This window comes from Rhopalosiphum maidis, chromosome 3 (genome assembly GCF_003676215.2).
Source record: "Rhopalosiphum maidis isolate BTI-1 chromosome 3, ASM367621v3, whole genome shotgun sequence".
NCBI lineage: Eukaryota > Metazoa > Arthropoda > Insecta > Hemiptera > Aphididae > Rhopalosiphum > Rhopalosiphum maidis.
In genome coordinates this window covers 54014979-54029101 of record NC_040879.1, presented here as the reverse complement: position 1 = coordinate 54029101, position 14123 = coordinate 54014979, and the positions used below count along the sequence as shown (strand labels likewise).

The 14123-nt window shown below is 28.7% G+C and overlaps 1 protein-coding gene across 1 annotated transcript; it reads right to left on the bottom strand.

The window, feature by feature from the left end:
- Window positions 1-287: 287 nt before the first annotated feature.
- Window positions 288-5070, bottom strand: LOC113558886 (transmembrane protein 205-like). Its single transcript, XM_026964469.1, has 4 exons — window positions 4859-5070; window positions 2420-2619; window positions 2136-2302; window positions 288-590 (listed from the first exon to the last, which is right to left on the bottom strand). Exons 1-4 carry the CDS (start codon window positions 5068-5070, stop codon window positions 318-320), a joined length of 852 nt encoding a protein of 283 aa, XP_026820270.1. The 3' UTR covers window positions 288-317.
- Between the last annotated feature and the right edge of the window lie 9053 nt (window positions 5071-14123).

Sequence of the window (14123 nt, the reverse complement as noted above, 5' to 3'; positions counted from 1 at the left end):
ACTTTTAGTAGTGGCAGTGACATTGCTATTATTTAAAATCATAGTAGGATTGTAGTATTATAAACTAAATATAATATTAAGTATATTATTATTACGTTTCAGTGGTGGCGCCGGAAACGCGCGAGTGTTATGTGATGGCGATTTCGACAACGGTCGAACAATATTATTCACATAAAAACGTTTGGCGCCATCACTGCATGTAATAAATAACTGATGAATCTATCTTCTTTTATTAATACAATATAATAATAATAATAATAATAATATATGAAATATATCTGGTCGTTCTGAGGTAGTTGTGGTTATGGCGATGTAACTTAGGTTGCGATATACACTAGATGAAATACATTACACATCATAGTGATAATATTACACACCGCCATGACCATATGCACCTTTCGAAAAGTCCGATGGATAGCCATGTAATGGGGGCAGTTGACCAACGGCCCCAGGTCTTGGCGGCCCACTTCATTGCCGATGCCCGCCGACTTCTCTATGGCCGTCTTAGCGGATATAAGTCGCAACATTGGCGGCACCACATATAGACGAATGCCAAGTTCCATCAGGAAACATAAACTCATTACATACAACTGTCCAAGAAAAAATGAAAAAAACACTATATCATTATTATTAATATAAATATTATAATCATGGTTATTGTAGTTAGGTATATATAGGTACAAATAATGCATTGAGCATACTGTTATAACTTATAATCGTTTATCAGCTAATAAATTATACAACGAATCGAGTCATCTTTTGGATAGGTATCTGATTTCAAGTTAAACATAAAAAGGACAAGATTTTAATATTCCTGAGAGGAAGGTAGTATTCTTCGGGAAGAGGACGGTTTATCGAGAAGTCTTCATTATAGTTCGTGCTACATACTAGGTATAACATATGCCATATGAAGATAATATGTATCAATCGTATCATTGTAAGGTTGTCCATTTATAGTTTACAGGTACGTCCTATTTGGTACATATGTATTGACTAATAAACATAAAATATATAATCCTAATACATATTATATAATACCTATTAATTAATTATTGTCCATTTTAGGTATATTATGTAGATAATTTTGTATAAGCAATTTGATTTGATTTTGTAACTCAAATTACTCCTATAGAGTTTAGAACCACAAAATACGAATAGTGTTATTTTTTTTTCAAAATTAATTTAGAAAACTTTGAACATCTAAACTTCTGTGATATTCGGAATGTGATTTGTGGTTAGCTGGTTTATCGCTCCACTCAACGACTGACTAATTTTTTCACATAATGTTCTTTAAAATATTATGTAAAAACAAAATATGCAATTTTATTTAAACACGTAACTACGTTTAAGTTGCAAAAATATATATATAATATGATATAATTTTGTTAATGAATTCTGATCACAACGAGGGCCCGTAAATATTCATAAAATCTTTCATAATAATTGACAATAATTGTATACTATCATATCGTAGCCAGGATTTTAAAATGGGGGGGGGTGGTAAACCTAAAATACTAAAACATCATAATCAACAATTAACAATAACACTTTATTTTTATATTAAGTTGATACAGGCAATGGGGGCATGGCCCAATGTCCACCTTTCCTATGGGTATATCACACAGTTATTTTTTATGATGAGTATTATATACCAGCTGTCATATCAAAATACATATATTCAAATGCTTCAAAATCAGTGCTATATATAGATAACCACATTAGCCATTAATCATATTGTTTATTTACTTAATTGTAACATTCATAAAAATATATGTACAAATAAAAATAATAAGTTTTAGAGCATCGAACTAACTAAAAACATTCATTGGAATTTAGAAAAAAAATTTGTAATTTTGTTATATTTTTTTTTTATTTTATTAGTATTTAATTATTTAATTATTTAAATTATTGTAAGTACAAAAATGTATTATCGTTGAAATAGGTCATAAGTACCTGTTCTGTATTTTTTTGGAATGTGTGTGGGGTAAAACCACCTAGGCCCCCTAAAGCTTCCACTGTTATTACAATAAATGATACCTCCTACACAAGCAACAAGCGCGTATACGTATTTTTAAGTATTACTATTTACTATAATTATTATTATTATTATTATTATTTATAATAATTATGTGTACCTGTAAAAACGTGTGTATGTCCCATACATTATTAGCGACGCATATCTTACTAAACTGAATAAGCGTTATCGCGTTTAGTAGACTGCTCGTAGAATAATATTTGGGAAACAATATCTTTTGGACGTCTCCAAAAGCATGTCTAGATAATTTATAATACAAGCACACTCCTGAGAAAACAAAAACAGATTAATAAATAAACAAGCCCTGTCATCACTGCTATAGTATTTATAGAGAGTACTTATATGACTATCAATAATACTTGCAACTCGATCTATTTTACTCACCGGAAATGAATGTCATCCAAATATGTATGCCAAAGTGCGTGCTGAATGCTGCCAAATGCACAATGTTCACCAATTTACTAAGTTTAATTCGTTCGGCTTGCCTCGATGACATCTTTGATTCGCTGGGAAACACCAACACGGTGACCAAGACAACAGCCAACGCCATTATCATGTGTGCGGATTGAGCGAAGAACAATATCCTGAAAAATAAAAACAATCATTATTATAATAAATTACAGCAAATTCGAGAATATCAACTATTATAATGTGATACACAACATTTATAAAGTCAATACACAATAGGTATAGGTAGGGTTTGTATAAATGTTAATAATAAATTATTGATTGTGATATAATCGCAATTAATATAATACATATTTAATTATGATATAAATATATAATCATATATTCTTTACTCTGTCAATCATAGACATTGTGTATTTTTATTTATATTTTTCTCACGCTATTTGTTTCCGACTGTCCATTGCCTATATGTAAATGTGTAATAATATTAGACATTAGTATACTACTTGTTTAACAGGTTTAACCTAAAAATACCCAAGACAATTTAATGCACGACGTTTATTAACTTATATTTACGTTTATTACTAAACTGTTTTATTTTATCCATATTATTTAGGATTATTAATGATAATAAAATATAAAGAAGGCTGTAGTTTAAAAAAAAAAAATAAACGCTTCTATTCCTATGCCTACCTGCAGATGCATATCAAAAGTTTTTCTCCTGTGTACATATTATTATAAGCTATAATTTAATATATTATTATAATAAGCAATTAAATTTTTACCGAATTGTCTTTTATATCAATACGAATTGAAGAAATCGTAAAATACATTTCAACAATTTGGACTGTAGAAACTAAGTTTTCAGATATTTTATAGTTTTGTTTTAATTGACATTTAAGTTAGGGAATTATAAATTTATAAATAAAAGTATCACTTTGAAAGTAGTATGCACTTTCTTGGTAATGTTTTCAAATATATACATTACATACTGCAGTAAAAAAATATACCTATAAATAAATATTTTCAAATAAAATTAAACGAGTGTTGAGTTAAACATTTATAATGTGCTATATTATTATAACTTTGTTTAGAAAAGGAAAAAGGTTTGTGTACATTTTTACAATTATTGAAAAGTTATTATTTACAACAATTTTTACTTAATTTTATTAATTATAAAACAGTTATTATTATTTTAAATTAGCTATATTTTGTTATGTATACTGACGGTATTATATTTATATTAGGAACCTCAGAACCTAGAAAATGTTTTTGATGAGGCCTCAATGAATATGGAACTAAGTATATAATAAATACTGGCACTTGATTATTTTGTTTATATAATAGCTGAACATAATCAGATGCTTTTCACTTACCAATCTACATAATTAATATTTTTTAATATTCCTAAATTACTGTTAATTAAAACATATAAAATTAATCAGGTATTATTTAAATTTAAATATAACTAGGGTTCGGATTCGATGGGAAAATCTTTTTTTTTAATAATAATAATAGAAAAATAATTTTTGTATAAAAATGTGTTTCATTTATATCGAAGACGATGGATATATAAATTTTTGTTTTTGCCTTTTTTGTGTTTAATTTTCTATTCATCTGATAGTTTTATACACGACATACGTATTTTCGGTACAAATCGATAAGAGCTTGTGAAGACGGTGCATTGTCGATGTTATGTTTAAAATTTTTTTGAATGGGTTTTTTTATCAGCAATTTTTATCGATATTGCTAATACTTTATCGAGTTCTCAAAATGTAGTAAACTTAATTTAGATAATTATCCATACGTATAAATATACCTCAATAATTTCAGTGGGTGTAGAAAGATATTTTTCTAAGTACAATAATAGGTATAAATATAAGTTATAACAAGTTTATCTTTATATCTTTTCATCATATTTGTATTATTTTATTTATTACTAATTAGCCTCTCTTGAATATTTCGTAAATACTAAATAGGTTTTCGATAGATTATAATATTGTTATATTATACATTACTACTATTCACTGCGTTGTCCGAGACAAATTAAATGACATTGCCCATTCGATTCATTCTGTCATAAATTACGTCAATAAAACTACACATATGTTTAACACATTAATATGGGTGGGATGTATTGACTGAATATAAAATACTGTAAGATTAAAATGAAATACAATAAAATATTCGTTTTCCGCGAGTCTACAAATCTCCGGGTGGGTAGGCCACTATTTATAATGCAAAATTTAAAAAATCGACTTCGAAATGCATAGCATATAGGGTATACAGCTGTAAATATACACATTTCAAAACCATAGCTGCCATAGACTTGGCTGTAGATCGCTCACACTGCATTCACATCTACAACCATACTGTATACTCGGTGTACTCTATTAATATAGATAATATGCTCACTTGTAAACCGGATTTTCTCGCAATTTTTCGCATTTATTGACAATGTATCTAGTCAATGCGTTGCCGAGTTCCTCTTGGGCGGCCGGTGGTTGTGTCGTCTCCAACTTATCATCGGTCAAATCCTTGTGGGTGACTGCGTCGGTCATCGTTGGCAACTTGAATAAGTGATGAGGATGACCGTATCCTCGCTTTGACTTGGCTGTTCCACTCATTGTCGTCTTGGGAAAAGTGTTTTTATAGAATATAGTGAACGAAAGTAAGTTACAGTAACTTGGCTTTGTGTATATGCCTATATGTTTGGGTACGCGAATCGATCACACGACCGTCGTTTGCAGTGAAAAAGACTGTGTGCACTGTGCACAACACATGAACCGGTCTTATGTTATATAGGCGGCGGCGAAATGGCCTACGTGACCAACATAAAAGCGGCGTTTACACAATGTCGCGGTTTTCACCATTCAACAGTAATATTATATTGTCGAACACAATTCCGAGTGCTCGCGAGTCCGCCGCTCTTTACTACTAACCAATGGCTTCGCTTCTTGTGGGTTTTGCGTCGCAGAATAATAATAATAATAATAACGTGGATCGTACCAAATATTTTTAAAACCATATTATTGAAAGGATGGCGGCCCGTTGTTTGGTGGACAATAATACCGATTTATCTACCCCATCATATCAGTGCTACTATAAATCATATAATACATTGTACAACGATTTTTGTTATAAGGAGAATAATTGTCCAAATAATACAACTGAAATTGAATTTATACAGTATTTTTTTTAGACATAATTAGTTAGTTTTACTTTTAACCTTGAATCCACTTTTGTCGGGTGAAATTGTTTAATTAAACACTTCGAAGTCGAATACTTTAAATTTTTTATAAACATGTTATGCCATTAATTAGGATAGGTATCTCCAATATTATAATTTTTATAGTTTATCATTCTGCAGCTATTTTTTTCAAATTAAAATATTAATTATATCTATTTATTACTTAAATACGGAATCATAATGATTGTTGTGCGATAATATTTTTTGATTACATTGTTCAGATCTTCATAAACGAGTTACGAGTTAGAATGATCAAAATACAAATTGTAATGTGTAATTATATATATACTTATTTGTATTATACCAGTTTATCTATAAAAATATATTAATAAGCATCGGTTATACCTTATAACCAGTCTAGTTCCCGCGTCTGTCATGAATATATTTACGGGAAGGGGCAAACTTGTCGATAGGGGAGGAAAGGTAGGATTCTTCCCGGGCCTGAACGTTTTAAGGGACCCGAAAAAAGAGGCACCGTAATTAATTATATTTACGAACAAATTTTTTTTGCTTATTTACAAATTTAAGCTGACGTTATGTTAACTTAAATGATAAAATGATAAAATAATATCAAATCTCTGATGTGGCTCCTTAGCATTTTCCTAACGGGCCTGAACTTTTCTCTTTACGGCCCTCAAGAGGGGGGGGGGCAATATTATGTGCATATCGTATTTTATCAGCTGCCAAAAACAGACATCCTAAAATTTGCCTAAGTAACAAAGTCTACAGGATGGGCATGGCCCCTTGGACCCCCTTTAGATCCGCTCCTGGTACACAAATCATTAGTAAATTATTAATTTTACTATAAAAATTTTCATAATATTTGAAAAGTAGACCGGACCCATTGTACCACTGTTGACTCGTACAAAAATCTTACACATATAGCTTTAAATTTATTTAGATAATTTTGTTACTTTTTTTTCTATATTATTTACTTAACTACTTAAGTAAAGAATTTTAATCAGTATAATAATATTATTGATTTATTATTACGGTTTGGGTCGATAATAGTATTAATAAAAATCGTTGAAGTAGATAATATGAATAATATAATACGGTAATATAATATATATTAAAACAACCAAATATTTTTTAAACCGGTTCGTCTGCATTATCCGGAGGGTTATCGTTTCCAAATAATATAACATTTTACAATACACACCTTTATTAAGCTTATTAAGCGGGTATGCGCTGCGAGATAGCAGGTACCTGTAAGGAGATGCCTAAAGATTTACGTTTTTTTTTTTTTTTTGCTGAACACAATAATTATTAATTTTTGAAAATATAATAATATCGCTGATGATAAAAACGAGAATGCAACAGTTTGTTTCTGAAGTGAATATTAATACAATTTTACATACTATTATTACGACATATATTACGGCCATCGCATACCTATTTCATATAATACGGTATTGGTACAAATACGTGTAAAATGTTTTCCCAAAGGTTCCTTCGAAAAACGTGACGGTATAAATACACATTTCTTTTGGTATAATATGTTGTCTGCGGGTGATCGTTTTACTCGGTCTTAACCCGTGTTTATGCATCCTAATCGGGGATCCGAATGTATTGACGAAAATTTCGAAGCACTGATTTCAATTATCGAACCGTTCGTTTATATTTGTCGGCATTTTTAAACTCGCGTTCAGATATTATGCACCACGCTGCAGGAATAGTTTGCGGCAATGGTCCCTCCCACTACCCACCGCGCACAGACAGGTGTGAATATTTTGCGCCCCGAGATTCGCCACGAACGATCTGCGCGAGCAGATGTTGTTTATGTATATCGTGACCATAATATTTACGGTCACACGGCAACGAAATCGCACGTGACATCGACAGTGATCATAACCTGCAGAACTGTCGATTCATTATTCATACAGACATCATCACTGAAATTTATTCGATAATATTACATATCCAAGAAAAACAACATATAAATTATAAAGTGAACGTTATACGAGCATTTTAACACTAGTTGTCATGAAAATCCTTTCGCCGAGCCACTGATATCCATCACCACATGGCATAATTCGTCTTTCAATCGCTATTGGCAAATAAGTAAAATTTGAATCGTACTATAATTATTAGGGCCCGAAAGCTTATGCATTTCCATCTTTTACTGAGTGCATCAAAAAGTTTTTGGATGAGATAAAAATTTGAATCACAATCTAACGAGTTCAAAAATGAAATTTTATTGTACATATTTTCGTATATTTAAAGGTTTTTTAAAAATGTATGCATACTTTAAAATAAAATTGCATTTTAGTGTTATTATTGTCGGACTTTGAGTATATTTCAAAATGTATTTGTTGAAAAGTATGTCTTTATAAAAACGTTGCCAATATAAAATAAAAATCTGATATTAAAGGTCGTTACTCGGTCTGGCTGATAATTATCATTCGTTTGTATTTGAAAACCTATCGAAACATTTAAAATCCCTAGATAGTTGTAAATTTTAATTCTAACATATTATATCATATTAAAATTGTGCGTATTTTCCCCTATTTTTTAATTATTATTTTTACCAAAAACGAAAAAAACTTAACATAAAAAAAAAAAATACATATTTAGCGCAATATTTACATGCATATTTTGATAGTTTTTAGTGCATGAACTTCCAGACCCTAATGGTTATATATATTATTTACTCAAAATCAAAATTGTTTTCGTTAAAATTCCGTGTTCGTTGTAAACTCTATTTTAAAAGCGACTGTAACTGTTGACATCGTTTATTATTTTTATTTGTTCGTTGCTGGAATTCCGAAAATGTCATTAGATTTTTGTATAGATGTACGACGTACACGGCACACGAATAGGTACACACCCTGCAAATTAACAGATATATATCTTTATTGTGTATATAATTCCGAATTTCACTCAACATAATATTGCACTCTGATTTTATCTTTTCAAAACACATTGTAGATGCGTATCTTGAGAATATTATCCGAACGCACTCATTTCTGACTCAACTGAAATAATATACGTAATATCACGTTTATCACTATGACATCTACTTTTAAAATACCTCGGTCGCCAGAAAATAATGTGCTAAACCAGTGTTTTCAATGTTTTTTTTCTTGTGGAACTCCAACTTTGCTGCAATAGTTTTAATACGACGTTTTATATAAGTATATTATTTGTAATGAAATATTGCAGTTATTTCATATGATAATAATATTTATTTGATTTTAAAAATATTATTAGAATTAACCGAAAGTTCTTAAAATAATACACTAAGAGTACTATTAAACTAACATATTAATTATATTAATGAAATTAATGAAATTGATTTTTTTTATAGCTGCGGTAGTATACCTTATATAATATGCTTTTTTTGTTAAAACTAAAAGTTAAATTCTCATGTCAGGTTTGGCATCAAGTGTGATGTAGTATTTTGTTTTTTCCATACATAAGATGAAAACTCAGTTTTACACATTTAAGTGGTCACAAAGGGTAAATATTACATTTCTTTATATCAATTTTTTACTGTAATTGATTACTATTTATACTTTATACTATTAAAATATATTTCATAAATGTGCACGACTAAATCTAAAACAACTTTTGTTTTTTTTTTAAACTTCGTTTGGTAATAAGGGGCGTAATTCGATTGCGTCCCGTTTCAACCTTTTATAGCTTTTTAGTATGTTGATTTTGTCCACAAGTCGGATAGGTAAATTATTTTTTCTTACAATTTTATGTTTCGATTGCGTCCTATTGTATGATATATATAAGCATTAAATTACACTATATTTTAATATTATTTTAGTAATGACTATATTGAATACATTCGTATGTACTTCTAAAATTGATATATTGTAAAACGAATAGTCATAATTAATAAGTATTTTATAAATAATAATAACACAAAAACCAATAAAAATAAATCAAAATACATAGGAATAAATAATTTAAATAATATATTTCTAGTTAGTGAATACTACGTAATTTTAAAAAAGGGTTTTTAAGTGAAATAGTTTTAAAGTATTTTAAAGGGGTTATAATTTTATTATTTAAGTTGTTTATTTGTTTATCAATACATTTCTGTTTTTTCAAATACTTTGCTCTGCGTTTCACAGGTTATTGAATTATGACTTGACGTTATTTTTATGTATGTATCTGTTTGATATCGCTTTAAAATATTTAGAAATTTATGAATATTGGGATGCGATGTGTAGAAAAAACAGTTAAATTTTGCAAGCTTTTGTAGTACACTGCATACTACTGCTCATTTCAGCAAACATTTCTGCATGGCGGGAAATGTGAATTTGAATCATTATAATTATCAATTAAACAATCAGTAAATTTTCTGAATTGTTCATTTAAAGGCTGAATAGAATATTTCGTGTTTAAATATAAATGCATACCATATAATATGACAAAAATATTAAATTTATATGTCACATTAACGCTTACCTACTATACAATAGGACGAAATCGGAACACGGAAAAGGTAGCAACAAATCGTATACCTGTCTCTGGGGCGCATTCGACAAACTCCGGTAATAAGTCATGAGCAATGACAAAAATGTATGAATTCTCAATTACGTAAATAGTTTGTATTCTCCATTTATTACTAAACTATAATCATGTTACAAATTTGTTGACTATTTCTGAAATGATTAGTCATTTGACATTTTTGATTTCAATAAAATGTCAAAAAAAAAATCAATGTACGGTTCTTCACATTATGTTAAGTTATTAAATACAATTTATATAATTATTTTTTATTAGCATTCAAAGTTAAAATATATTAGGTGAATTTAGATATTCACGTATAAAATAATGATTTCTAATGAAGAATTTGTATTAGTTTTTTTTTTCTATAGTATGAAAATGTTGGCCCGATCAAAAAGTTTAAAAGTGTAATATACTTTGTGATAATTATGATTATTAAAAAAAAATTGTCTGTATTGTTTTAGTGTAGAAGCCTTGCTTCAAAGTTTTCCATAAAAGATTGTTTTGGGTAAAATAAATTGATCTAGTTAGTACTTGGTACACTTTGAAGAAGTGACGTTAATACGGATGTGCACGACAGTGCATTTGCACCCCCTGGCAATATAATATACAGCAGGTGCAAAGAAATGCGTTTTCACCTGCTAAAATAAACAGCTTGAAAATCAAAATTGAATAAATATATAATTCTATTTTATTTTTTTATTGAATTATTTTATAATGTTTTTGATTCAATTGTTATTGTTACATTATGTTTATGCTTTGCACTCATGGGAAGTCTTGAAGTCTTGGGGGAGGGGGACTAAGTCATACTTTCCACAAAAATATATAACAAAAAATATAATATTATATTATGTTCTTAGTGGGAGGGGGAAAGCAGGGGGAAAAAAGCAGTGGGAAAGTAAAATATATATGAAACATATTTGTGACTTTTGATAAAATCGATATTCTTTTGTCTATTTTTTGTAGAAACATTACAATTGTCACCAAATACTTATATTAGTAGTATATAGGCACGTAATATATTTTTAAAAATATCTTAAAATTTTTTGTTGAATTTAATACACACTTTATTAGTCTATTGACTATCACCTATAATTAATATCGGGAATCTGCGAATAACGTATAGTTATCTAATTAATGTGAATCTTAAATTTTAATATCTTATATTTTATCCTCGGGGTACAGCTACGCTGCAGCTAGTACTCGTATAACAATGTTAGTATAAAAATAGATACGCCGGCATTTTGTCAGCCTGCACAACACTATATACGTGTGCGCAAATAATATGGTGACGCGAATGCGTTTCACTGAGGCGTATATAATGAATAAAATCCGGAAAACGCGTACGTAAGGTACGAAACATAAGGACCTCGACACGATTGTTATTTAAGGGGCAACGTTTAGGCAATTTATAATCTCTCTTTCGCCGCTCGGGATCTATGTGTTAGAGTAAATGATTATTAGTGTGACAGTGAGTGAAATTCTATGCGGGTGCCGGCTGGGTCGCGGACGAATGCCACTCTCATACGCGATGCACACGTCGATAACAATAACAATTCGGGTGAAACACGATTGCGGACGATCACTATAAATTAGTACAACGTTGCCGAGTTATGCGACGCAATTTACCGAGCCTGACGATTATCAACTTTAACGACAGGCATATTGTTAGGATAAATAGGATGCATACATTATTTTTATTATTGTCTACAGGAGTGGTGCGTCAGGGGAGACTTTGAGACTGCGTCTCCCCAATAATTATAACATTGCAATAAAAGTAATTTTTAATTTATTTTTAAATATTTTCTTATAGGTATTTGTGTAATCCATGTAGGAATAATATCACTTTTGTCAACTATATTCACTATATATATATGTGTGTGTGTGTGTGTGTGTATAAATATTCTCTCCGTCGTGGTGTGTGTATACGTTATACGCATACGTTCTAAGAAAATTGCACTAGATACACAATTCTTGGAATTAACTATAATGATTTACGACGGGCAATGAGGTCGTAATACGAATGAGACAGTCGATCAACAGTCTCCAGTCTAATATTATAGATGGCATATAAAAGTTCGGAGGGGGAATCACAGCGATAATGTTTTTTGTATAGAGTCTGTGAGACTAGTCTCATTAGTAATATTTTCCATTGCCCATTAGTATGTACGTAATCGGTGTGTATATTTGTAAGTGCGTCGTAAGCTTACCGCGTTTTTAATAAATTTAAAAATATGGAATTAAAACATTGTCCTTTAGATGAGTTATTGGACAAAGATTTTCATTTATTTACTTATAATGAAAAATGTAAATTAAAAAACAAAAAGCCTACTCCATATTTAGCCATTGAATATAAAGACGGAAAATTTACTCGTAAATTTGGCTGTGATAAACGCAACAAACAATGCAGTTTATCTATATTTTTTCAGTAGTTTAAATTAATAACTTATAATGAAGTTAAATAAATCATCTATCAAAAATATAGATAAATATTTTCGGAATTATTTAACAAATTTAATCAGTTACAGCATTGACTAAAATACTAATATTTTAAGTAAAAATGTATATAAATAGCTAATAGTTAAACAAAAGTTAAGTCTCCCCGTAAATTTTATTTACGCACCGCTACTGATTGTCTATATCTGTGTTTGGATGTCTAGTGAGCATCAATTACAATATACAACTACATGGTTTAAGATAAATACTTCATTACGTAAAGTATATTGTGGACACAATATTAATAATAATAATACAAAATACAAATTATGATCAGTGATAATTGACGTCATATTTCTATAAAATCTACAATATATATTATGATTATAAAAATAAGTTAAAAATTAATTAATTAAATAGTATAAGACATGAGTGCTTAGTATATACATTTATAGAAGTCCACAATATCAATACAATTACATAAGCACGTAAAAATAGTTGCTTAATTTGACTATATTACTAAGTTACAATCAATTAATTTTATATCTTGGATAAGCCAAGAGCTATAGTTAGTAGGTACATTGTTTTAAAGTTGTTATGAAAACTAATTAAATAATTACTTCTAAAATGTTATAAATAGTTAACCTAACTAGTTTCGAGTTAATTTTGATAATTAGTGAATATTTGTTAATCTGACATAGGTACTTTTATAGTTGTAGAAACCAAAAATTAAAATTGATTTGTTTATTTAAAAATATTTACTAATACTTTATTTTAAATAGTTAACATACTAACATAGTAATACATTATTTCAATTCACATATACTCAAATGTAATTATTTAAAATCATACACACATTACGTTTCTTAATTTATTTGTATACTTTGTTGAAACAGGTTTAAAGAAAAGACCTAAGAATGGTATAAACAGGTATTCAATTAAAAATATGTAGGTATAATAAATAAAATATTAACAATCAAGTTTCATGTATGAAAATTATTTATTTGCTATTATAATATTATAGTTAATTTATAATGTTTTTATAAAAAAGAGTAATATTTAGTACAAGTATATGATATATATTCTTTCATAGTTTTATACATATAGTTAATTAATAAATACACTAAAATAAATATGTATATAACTATAAAAGAATGTAATTCTTATGCATTATAGAAAGTATAGATTAAAAAAATTGAATTAAATATTATCCAGATTGGATAAGAATATAAGATAAACAAAGTTAAGCTATACATTTTTATAATTTAAATTTCAATGTAATAAATGTTAAACTTTAAGATATATGATTATGATGAGTTGGATTCATATTATCTAAAATGCTTAATGCAATACATACAAGATTTGATGTTACAAATACATTAAATAGTAGGTAATGTTTGTAAAAATACAATGTTTTATATTATTTACATACAAAATATGGTACATATGAATCTGTTATAAAGATGGATTTTATTAAACCGAAACATCATTCGAGTACTCCTACATTATCGCTAAAAACTCAAGAAT